Genomic DNA, 11373 nt, shown 5'->3' with positions numbered 1-11373 from the left:
TCAAAAACCAGCGTCTGCAAACAGACTGCATTACTTTCCCTCTATACCATTACCGTTCCAACGCCAGCTGTAATAATTCGCTCTACGGTTTGATTTTGGCGCGGGATGGATGGATTGATGGATGGATGTTATGAGCGTCCCCTTTCGAAGGGCGCGGTGGGTTGCGCCACAAAGCTCTTGCTATTATACTGCCTAATGTGCTACCTAGGAAAAAAAAACGAAAAAAAAACGCGCGATGAATTCCCACAACCAACTTTTCTGACCCCTATTGCGAACTTTGTTTTTGTACGTCTCCGTTTTTTGTCGTTTCCCTACTTTTCTTCCACCAATCTTCCAATGGCCTCTTACTAATCTCTATTGCGGACATGTTTACTTGTCCCCTGCTCCCGCTGAACCAAAGGGCTTCAAGGAATCCATTGGCGCCTAAATCGACCGCTGGGCAGATATCTTCACGTTCTAATAAAACATGCTCCTTCGTTTCGCTAGCTTTACCGCAACCCCCCCCCCCCTTCCAAGCACATGCTTCTTCCCTCTTATACCTCGCTTTATAGGTGCGTGTTCCAAGGCATCCTGCCGATCTCGCTTCGAAAAGTAATCAGCTTCCCTTTGAGTTATCAAATTGTTTCTTTCTTGCTTTCGTTTTATCCTGTTAAGTAGTTACTCATGTCAGGTTTCTTTTGCATTGCCGCCACCCATGTGCTCGTGATTATTTCAGCCTCTCACATTCTGCGCTTAACGTTCCTTGTTGCTGCGTTGCTAACCCTACAGACCGCATACTCGCTGGTAAGCTTCCTAGTTCTTTTCCTCCACTGTGAATCAATGTTTTTTCTGTACAATACCTCACTCTTCCAGCTCAATTACTTCTTGAAGTCAATGTGCCCCCTGCCGGGAGGGTGCAAAACGATTCCCTACGGTCGTGTGACTTCCCCGCGCATCACTTATCTTAGTTAAGTCGTTTTACGCACCACCAATGTTCAGACCTAGTACCATAGATGCATATGTTGCTAGAAGCGACTACCCTCTTGTTGTTGTCAAATAAAACTTTGATGCTCCGCCGATATTTGGAAGTCTATATTCTTTTTTGCCCATTCTGTTACATTTGGGCATTGCCGTGAAGTTCCAAAGGGGGGTGTGCAGGACCCCTGGACATGCGAATCATTGTGTTAAAAACGGAATAAATAGCACCCTTATTAACCAGAAGAAAAAGAAAGATCGGTAGACACACTTAGGACTGATTACGTGTGGAATGCGAAACTATTCTAGTCACTTTGGTGAAACGCTTTTGTTTTCTGCATGTTCCTTGTCCATGCAAACTACCGCCTGCGTTTGGCAGAATGAAAACACGCCAAGAGTCTCAACGCGCTCGCTTGCCTGCAAGTAGTTCATAAAACGAAGGACAGCTCAGCGGCATTCAGTTGAACATCGGTACTTTTTGTTTTATACGTCCATTTTATACCCTCATGATGTGGCGCCACCTCCTACACATTGGCTGCGCCATCACGTGCCCAATCACTAGGCCTAACCTTTAGCCAGCCAGGAGTGCGATCGGAGATGGTTGTTCGACGCGTTCGTTCGGTTACCGGCGCGCGCGATTGGCCTACTCCGCGCCGACGTCGCCAGCCGCGGGGCGCGGCCACGTTTTCGGTGACGTCAAGAAGACGACAGGCTCCTGTCAATCATCCTCCCACCGAGCATTTCGTCTGCTAGGCGCCGAACCCGACGGGAGCTGGGAAGTTCGGAGCGATCATACGGCTTCGCATGGCGCGTCCGGTGGATTGTATTGGATCCAACGGGCGGTCTTTTCGGCTGCGGAATGGCATGTTTGAATCCAATCCATAGTTTAATTCGAGAAAATGGCGCTTCCGTTGGGAACTTAGGTTGTTGCGCTGGCGTTTCCAGAGGAAGGAGGAGAGCGTGTGGCGGTGCGAAACGCGTTTGAAGAAATGGCAGAAAGTGAATTCCGGCGTCGTTTTTTGTTTCTCGAAACAAATAATTCGTTGTTTGTACAGAGAAATCGACAAAATCATCGGTGCCAGCGAGCCACTGGAATGTTGTCACTGACTCTTGAAAAGTGCGCCAATCTTCCCGTCGTTTTTTTTTTCGTTTTTTCTTCTCGCTGTGCGAGACACCACCTAGGGACGACGCAAAGAACCTAATAGTTATAAATTGCAGTAGTCACACGTACTACTATTGGAAAACTTGTTTGGGCTTGAGAAGAAAAAATACATTTTTTTTTTAGAGAAAGATTTAATTCATTTGGAAGACAAGAAACATTTGGTTTTGTAGTATACTGTTTACAAGCAGACGACAAACGACAGAAGTAAACTTCACCGCTTCCTGATTGGCTGCTCTCTCCGCCCCGCTGTCACAAATTTTGCATACTGCAACTTTGTGACGTTGCAGCAACCGAACAGAACACGTATCGAACAAAATATCTCCGATCGCGCCCCAGATGGCTGCGACGTGACGTGTGCAATGACGCACGCACTAAACAAACATTGAGTCGACGGGGACCGAAAGCCGCAGTGGCGTCGGCGAAGCATGCTCGTCTCGCATCCCGGACGCTCAGGTTCGATTCCCACCCAGACCGAAGTTTACATAGTATTATCTTCAAAGTGCGTTGTTAATTTCGTTTGTTTACAGGAACCGCCGTGAGAAATTCGACGTCGAATGGATTTGTTTGTGGTTTTATTCTTTGTCGTCGTCCATTTTTGGTACCATCATTCGGCCGCGTCGCCAGAAAACGCCGTATTTTCGTGTAGTGGGGCGCATAATGGCTTCGCATTAAAACAGCACGGCCATTCACGTATTCGTACTCTTACATATCCCATTATCCGTCGACAATAAAAGCTGTAACCTGCTGTGTGAAAATATGCAAGCCAAATCGTAGATCAATGCACCATTTTCATGCGAATTGAACAATTGCAGCGTGTTATGTTTCGCCTACGACGCGCGGTTTAGCCGGCGCGATTGCAACAAAGCGGCAGACATTTTGGCCCGTTCGGCGTCGCCGCTACGCTCCCCGCCAGGCGTTTCCAGGCGTTTCCAGGCATGTTCCGATGCCACGTGTCTTCATGTGCGTGTGTGAGTGTATGTGCCATTGTGCCCGACCGGCGGCGATGCGACAGCAGGGGGTCACCTTCTCCTCCCAGTCATTGTGCCTGACCAGAGGCGCTACGAGAGCCGAGGTTACCTTCTCCTCCCAGTCTTTGTGCCCGACCGGCGGCGCTACGACAGTGTGCGTCACCTTAGCCCATTGTACAATCACGTGCTCGTCTATTGAGGGGTTCCTTCTTGCCCTCAACTGCGAGAGTATAAAAACAGCTGCCCCCGGACGCCAAAAGGAGGGCTCCGATTTCTTCTGTTGAGTAAAGTGCTCTCCCGTCTCTCTACTTCGGTCAACCTGACCGCCAACGCTTTGCGATGTTAAAATAAACAAGTTGTTTTGTTGTTACCAGTCGACTCATGCTTTGCCGGGACCTTCGGATGCTTCCAGTTGTACCCCAGGCCGCCAGGCCAACGCTACCCTTGGGGCTTGCAACCCAGGTGCAACAACGGGCGTCAGCGCCGAGTTCCCAACAAATCGTACCAGCGGGTACGACCACACCAACTCGTACCAGCGGTGCGATTCAAACAAGCGCCAAATTTTCCGATAGTAATATTAGCACGGAAGCATTCACACGAAAAATGTGTGCGCATGGGTGCCTGCGAGCGCCTTTGTGACGCATTGGGCTCTCCAGCGACCCGATGATAGAGTTTAATTTTTTTTTATCGCCGAGCTTTGCGCGCACGCAATCATTACGCAGATCTGCTCAGTCATATCCCGGCGTCGACGGGAAGGCGTCTCCCGTTCGTGCTGGTGCGATAATGGCAAGGTTGTCAATTCCACGGAAGTACGTGGCTACCAAGACGTTTCACGTCTAGCATGTAGAGCTGCGGGCAGCCTTGTTCTCATAGAAAATGAACGGTCCCGTAGGCGCGTAAATATAAGCACTCAGTGCATTTATTTCAACGATTTCTGAACATCTGAGGCATTGTCGAAGCTAAAATCAGGTGTGGAGTATAGAGCAGGCAAACTTGTAACATACCGATGAACATCAGTAACACTGCTAATAACACAGACGCCTATGAGGCTAAAACACAAAACATGTGGAGAACTCGTGACACCATTCTTCGTAGTAAAGCAGGTTAATGGAATGTAAGAGTAGATACGTTTTAATTGTTTCATGCCAGAGCGCTGAACACGCAACCTACCACTCACTGAAGGATAGCGTCAATAGACAGACAAGGACGTGCACACGTAAACGCCGAATAGGACAATGAAATAGTAAACGATTCAATAACCGAATGACAATAGTAGCAGAGAACACCGCTGCCCTCTTTGTCAGATACTACTCGCGACCCTTGCTAAAAATCACGTCGTCGCAAAATTTCTTTCCATCGTCTTGCGACGCCTCGTTCAAGGACGCGAGCTCCTGGATTTTCTCGTCCAGGGCTGGGCTATGGTAGACGGTTTCGTAGGCGTCTGCGCAGCGCGGCGAGTGGGCATCGTGGACTACGAAGTGGGCCGCGCACGTGAGGTAGCCTATGTTGCGGCCGATGAGATCTTCGAGGACAAACCTCTCGTCTTGCGCTTCTCTGTCAACAGATTCCAAGACTTGCAAGTGTACGATCGTCTTGTTCTCGCGGAAATCTGCAGCGAGGAACTGAACAAACCTTTCGTTTTCAAACATCTCACAGGATGCAAAGGATACTTCGCACAGCGTCTCGCTGGCGATCACCTGGTCGGCCAGGAACCACAAGTTGGCCCGGCCTAGACGGAACCCGGTCATTCGCAGCTCTCGGACGCCCGGGTTTTCGAAGATAGCCTCGAGAAGCACACTGTGAGAAGAGTCTTCTGCCCGAAGACAGCGGCAGAGGTCTGGCTTGTAACAACCCTTCAACTTGAGCTCCCTTAGCCCGGTAGCAGTGCGCAAGCAGTTGCTCAACAAGCGCACAGTGGCGTGGTCGCTTAGAACATCCTTCGTCAGGAGCAGACAGAGCGCAGTCAGCTGGTACCAGGAGCACGCCATCTCAACAGTGTTGAGAAACACCTCCAGTCTCGGCTCCCAGAGGGAACTGACGACCACGTGGCGCAGTCTTTCTGGAAACTCTTGGAGCATACGTAGTGCCACCCGGTCGACAAGGTATTCGCCCTCTATACGGACTCGGTCACTCATTCCGGTCTCCCGTATGACTTGGCAGACTGCCTTCAGTTCGGACAGCGCCACGTCACTGACCGAGATGGTGTTGAGAGATTTGACGGTGGCGGCAGTGTTCAAGAGAGCTCCTAGGACACCTGGCTTGAGTCCCGCGAATCTGAGCGCGAGATACGAGAGTTTCACCCACGTACTGTCGAACCTCTGAAGCCAGGGACAGATAGGTGTGCAGAAGGCGGGACCTGGTTGTTCCAAGTCTTTCGGTCGAGTGTCGTCGTAAGGCCGCGACTCCGCTCTCCAGTGGCAGCCGCTAATGTCGAGGTGTTTGAGGAGCCCACCCTTCCAAGACACTAGACTAGCAAGCAGGCCCGCGCAGTAGGCGTTTAGAAAGAAGCCGGAAAGGTTCAGCTTCGAGAGCGTTCCGCAAAAGACGAGCGCTGAGGTCATGCGCGCTAGATCGCTGTACGTGTTTGCCGAATCCGAACGCCCAACGTGCAAGCTCAGAGAGCACAGAGAGAGACCGGTGGTCAGAAAACGGGAGAATATGGGCACTCCGTTCGATGAATGAGAATCGAGAATGCTGCCGTGCAAAGACAGGTTCGCGATTGTGTCGTTGTGTCGAAGCGCGGCGAGGAGGCGATTCCTGTTGCCCTCGTCGAAAAAGAGACCCGACATCGAAAGAGTGGCCAGACTCTTGGTGTCCTCCAGGAGCGCACAAATCGCGTCCAGCAGGCCCGAGGGCACTGCGCCGGTGCCCAAGATGACCAGTTCTCGCAGGTTCGTCATTGTTGCTATCGCCCTGAACATGTCCTCGCGAATGAACCTGTAAATAAAGGTAGCACGTTGATTAACTTTTTTTTACCGCGCCTATATGAATTGATCAACTTTATCTACAGTTCGTCAACACGTTATTAAACATTTCCGTTGGAATACGTCTACAAGCAATGTCATACACACCGTCTAAAATGACGCCTGAACATGAACTATGTATCAGATTTGACACTTCGTGGCACATTGGGAAGTCTGGAAAAATTAAAACTTCGATTGAAGGTAACGCCAAAACCAGCCTCCAATGCTCGTAGCACTTCCGCAATAAAAAGACGCGAAATATGCGCTTTCGTGGACCCCGCGACATAACTTTTAAACTACAGAAGTGACGACAGAAGCTGCTGTTGGGTTGTCTAATTTTCCAATCTGACGACCAGGTCGTTGACCCTAGGATGTTACGTATGAGTAAGGGCTATTTTGATCATTGTGTGACTAATATCAAGTGCATTTTCCGGTCTCGTGGATTGCTTTCATCCAACAGCACTTCAACAGCGTATGTACGAGTTATTCGGAGCAATCCTTCTCTGCGTGGTCGGTTTCAACCCACACAAGAACACGTAGTCTATTTCAGACCGACCGATGACCGAACCTTGACTGGCAGTGTTATCTTCCGTTTTCAATACCACCTGTGCAACTGCCCCTATTCATTACTGTACAATATTCCGCAACGCTCCATATTACAGTACAGGAACAGCACAAAGCACATGGAGGCTGCAGCGCCAGTTGAACGCGCACTATAGAACAGCTTTTTGCACAGAAACACTTTCGAAAGCAATATGCAAGGAATAGAACGGTTCTGCCTGCTCCATGATCTGACTTATTTCTCAAGCTAAAGAATGCTGTAAAAAGCGAACCAGGTGCCTTCTGCCATTGGTAACAACAAATGCCACCTGCGCGACACGGAGTCACCCATTCATACATTTGCAGAACTACTGCTTTCCCGCATAGCATGCGTATCACCATGGCTAGCATTGACGCCTAGAAATCTGCATATTCATTTCTTTGCATGGTCTAAGGTATTAAAGTAGAAAACTAAGAGCCAGGCACCTTAGTTCGTGTATTTCAGATTTGTTTTATACGCTGTACTTTTAGTAAAAACAGCAAATTAGTTTCATTCGTGATCCTTGAGGTGCTCCAGAAGTTTCACGTAATTCTCGATAGCTTAGCAATTATTGCTTGCCATCAGTTCGCAGAGCAATCACTAGAAATCCGGCTATATTTTTTTATGTATCCTGGCTCACGTTGCAGCAACTACGTCTAGAAATAAACTTTAACACATAAGAGGCCAGAAAATGAGCGAATTTATAGTAGTAAGAGAAGATTAAAAATCTGGGAAATAATCCGTTGAGCGGAACCCAAGATCACGCAATACAAGAAAACAGAGAAACAGTCTACGCATGCGCGTACTGTGGCATGGAATAGCTCTGGTTATCAATGAGATGAGGTGCGTTAGTTGGTTGCTGGAGCTTGCGCTCATGTTTGCAGCGCGACTGCAATTGCCTTTGCAGCTTCGACTTGCATTCGAGAGGATGACCACTTTCCCTTTTCTTCCCCTCACCTGATGGTGCTGAAGGAATTTGTCATGTACGTGTTTAAATTTCACGCTGCAAAAATTAACGCAAGCTACTAATGGTTACCGCGACTGCGTAACAACGTTGCAGCGCCTACAGAGGCCGCTCCGACACCAATTCGTCCTCGCTACTTCCTCTGCGTATTCACAGCAAGAGGCCAACGGCAGAATCGGTCATCGCGTAGTGTCATCTCACGCTGTGGACAGAACATCGGCAGAATGCGAAGTCACCTGTTTGACCAGAAGGCACCGCAGCTGCAGCGGCACAGAACGTGGTAAAAATTCGCATTCTTCTCTGCGTAGTCTGCGCTCAAGCATGCTAAGCAGTGCCAGGTACAGGCTGCACATGCGCTGAGGAGCTAACCTATCACGCTAACGTGTGACCAGTGGTCTAAAAGTTGTCATTAGAGCCAACGTTTCCACTAACGCACTTGCCTTCGTCAGGGCAAGTATCTTACGAGTTGCTGCAATCAACACAAGTCCCCTTGTCGCAACGTTGTCTTAAGCGTAAGTCATCCCTTGTTCGACCACTGTTCATCGTTTCAAGCCTCAAACTTCCCCTGAACATTGTCCTGTTATCACTGCTAATGCATGACGCAAAACTAAAGCACTAATAAAATACCAACTATTCTAAGAGTCGGTGCTCACGAAGCACACGTACCTGTAGTCGCAGAATAGGCTACCGAGGGTCAACACTCTCAGACTGGTGTTGTTCTGAAGCGCCGAGACGACGCGCTCTCGGTACTCGCCGAGCCCACTTCCTTCGCAGACGACTTCGTCGAGGTGAGCGCTCACGATGCAACAGTGCCGCACCAAGAGCAGGTGGAAGAGAAGCCGAGAGTCGTGACTGCGCACTTCTTGCTTGAGGCCGCAGCTGCCCCTGCGGACGATCCGCACAAGGGACAGTTTTCCGGGTGCGGCGAGTTCACGCAGCTGCAAGCCGACGTGCCAGAGGAATCGATTCCAGGCGGATAGCCGTTCTAGAATGTGACAGCAAGACATTGGAATGCCGTCACTGTCGACGCCACCGCCTTCCGCCGTGCAAGGAATGTCGAGGCCTAATCCCGGGAAACGTAGGTTGATGTCAGCAGGACCCAACCCTTTCAGACTGGTGGGGACCCTGTGGCCCATGGCGGGATGTAGCGGTGGCTGTCGAAGGGCTTTCAACGGCGTGCAAGCAATGAGCCAGTCTGCATCTATTGCCAGTGCTTACATACCCTTTCACCGGTCGGACGCGCAGGCATATGTGCCAATCGCCGACTGCCGTGCAATCGCTGCAGTTCTATCGGGCACATGGGCTGCTATCTTGTACACGTTCGAAAAGCCGACGTTCGATTTCGCCTCACGCGATTGGACTAGATTGGCCTAGGCCGCGATATCGGCGCAGCCTGGACGACCGCGCGAGGCGAAATCGAACGTCGGCTTTTCGAACGTGTACAAGATAGCGGCCCATATAATATTGGTCCTGAGCCTCTTACCGGCGCAGGCGAAAAATTTCAAAGCTGCAGATTATTGCAGCCACAAATTGAATCTACTGGACTAGACGTTCGCCATTTCGTTTTCTTCCTGTCCATGCGGCTGTGCACTAGTGACGTCATTGGGTTCTTACTAACGAAAAGCTTGTCTATAAACAAAAATGTAGAACGGCGGACGCCCTACGTGACAGTAACAAGAAGACGGCTCGTTCCCAAATCGGGCATTCGGCGTCTTAAATCGTCGCGCAAATTAAAAAGAAGTAAAAAAGATGTGAAAAAAAAATTGGAGGACGCTTAAGCTTCGCCTTCAAGAGTGGAACGCGACAACGTTCCTGTCGACCCGCCAAGGGGTGTAAGACAATGGGCTACAGGGCAGCCATCACTTACGAGGCGCCCCGCATCGGACGCGGTGAGCGTCGAGCCATATGGTCGAGCAACGCAGCGTTCGGCGCAGCAACGAAACGTGCGCCTGAGCAAGCGGAACGAACCAAAGAACTCGGTATCTCGGAGGGGGAAATGATGCACGCCAGCCAAACGTCGTGATCGGCACGGGCCGAAAGATAGACAGATAGTGATCTAAAGAAAGGAAGGCCGCATGATTCTGCAGAGGGAGCAAGGCGAAGCGTTGTCAGGGGAGAGAGAGTCCATGCCGCGACCCGCCTCGCACCGGTCCTCGTACAGCTCCAATGCGCGCGTGGCGCGCCATCTGTCGGGCAGCGCCGTACATGGAGAGGGGGGGTCTTCTATGTTTGCCGCAAGATGGCTCTGCGTGTGCGGAAAGCCCAGAAGAAATGCAGCGGAAACGCACTTCGCTACTCGTGTAATTGCGACTTCTGTAAGTTACATGTTCATAATTACCGATATACACCGCAGTATAACTTTCCACGGCTCGTTTCGAAGGCAACACCGCATTCACTAGAGGCGCGTTTGTACCGCTTGGAAGCATCGAACTCGTGGCTGAGTGGTAGCGTCTCCGTCTCACACTCCGGAGACCCTGGTTCGATTCCCACCCAGCCCATCTTGGAAGTTGCTTTTTATTTATGAAGTGCCTGCCGTGATTTATCGCTCACGGCCAACGCCGCGGACGCCGACGCCGACACCCGACACCGACGCCGACGACACCGGCTTTTCTGCGACACGAGCTCCTTAACGCTATCGCGTTAATAACAGTTCGATGTCGACGTGCTTACTGTTGGAATCTCTTTGCATACAGTGGACGGCGCAAGCGATATACCCGACCACGGAGTAAAATAAACTGGAGCGCCGGCTCGCTTGTCTTCATAGATGCTTGTCACGCGGCCAAGTAACGGTCCAGGGATAACAGACGCTCAGTATTGCTTCGTGCTCTCTGCCCCCGCTCCCCTGCATTCTCCTAAATCGCTTTCCAAGGCACTCATCTCACTTTCTTCCTTCCCTAACAGTTGATGATGCTTATGCTGATTTATTGGCATCGAGTTTGAAACGCGGTGGTGCAAAGTAGTCACCTAGCCTGCTTTAGTTACTCAGGTATGCTATACATGCACGCTTTTCCTTGTAGCAATTTTTAATACACCTCTTTAATCTTTTCACACTTCTTCAGAAGTTCTCTATCTACCTTGCACCGCTACCTATGCCATAACGGATACAGTCGGATGAATCTCTTCCCTGCTTTTTTTCCACTAGAATATACACGTCTCTTGCTTATCTCGACTGCTGACTGGTTGATGCTTCCGTCCACATTAAATTCAAACGCCTCTACAAGGTGTACGCTCCCTACGGGTCTCACTGGGTGAATCCCTTCGCATTCCATTGGGATGTGCTGAGTGGCATCTGGATTTTTGCTGCAGCATTCACATGCCTCATCTTGTTGCGAATATTTACTACGCTATGTTTTTGTCCTTAGGCAACCAGCTCGATTCTCAAATAGCAAAGCACTGACTTTGCGTTATCGTACAAAATTTTTCACTCCTAATTTCTTTCTTCCCAATCTTGTAATCCTCCATGGTATTTTCCGTTTCCCTTCATTGCATCCAATTAATTGTCTCTGTTTCTCTCACTTTCTTTCTGATGACTCCTGGTTGTCTATTTACACTTTCAGTTACCCTGTACTTGGTTTCCAATCTGCGTCCACGCTTCGTCATCATCATCATTTGTTTTCCCTTAAAGACGAAGATGGGGGAGGGTGGCAGCAGGAGAACATAAATGACAACATTGAACAAGAAAAAAAAAGACCGAATTAAAAGGCCAACTATAACAAGAACCACATATAGAAAAGATATCGTTAAGGCGCGACGGAGGAGAAATTTTTCTCCTGGCGTTCATT

The 11373-nt window shown here is 49.8% G+C and overlaps 1 protein-coding gene across 1 annotated transcript; it reads right to left on the bottom strand.

The window, feature by feature from the left end:
- Nucleotides 1-3985: 3985 nt before the first annotated feature.
- On the bottom strand, nt 3986-8828 carry LOC142568537 (uncharacterized). Its single transcript, XM_075678447.1, has 2 exons — nt 8258-8828; nt 3986-6021 (listed from the first exon to the last, which is right to left on the bottom strand). Exons 1-2 carry the CDS (start codon nt 8725-8727, stop codon nt 4392-4394), a joined length of 2100 nt encoding a protein of 699 aa, XP_075534562.1. The 5' UTR covers nt 8728-8828; the 3' UTR covers nt 3986-4391.
- Between the last annotated feature and the right edge of the window lie 2545 nt (nt 8829-11373).

The sequence above is a fragment of the Dermacentor variabilis genome, unplaced genomic scaffold (genome assembly GCF_050947875.1).
Source record: "Dermacentor variabilis isolate Ectoservices unplaced genomic scaffold, ASM5094787v1 scaffold_20, whole genome shotgun sequence".
In the NCBI taxonomy this organism is placed as follows: domain Eukaryota; kingdom Metazoa; phylum Arthropoda; class Arachnida; order Ixodida; family Ixodidae; genus Dermacentor; species Dermacentor variabilis.
This window is presented reverse-complemented; position numbering and strand designations above follow the sequence as displayed.

Bases quoted from the DNA above. Each gene is read 5' to 3' on its own strand.
- LOC142568537 (XM_075678447.1), bottom strand. From the start codon at position 8,727: ATGGGCCACAGGGTCCCCACCAGTCTGAAAGGGTTGGGTCCTGCTGAC. The intron at 6,022-8,257 runs GTACGTGTGCTT...CTTTATTTACAG, and splicing joins AGCCTATTCTGCGACTACAG to GTTCATTCGCGAGGACATGT.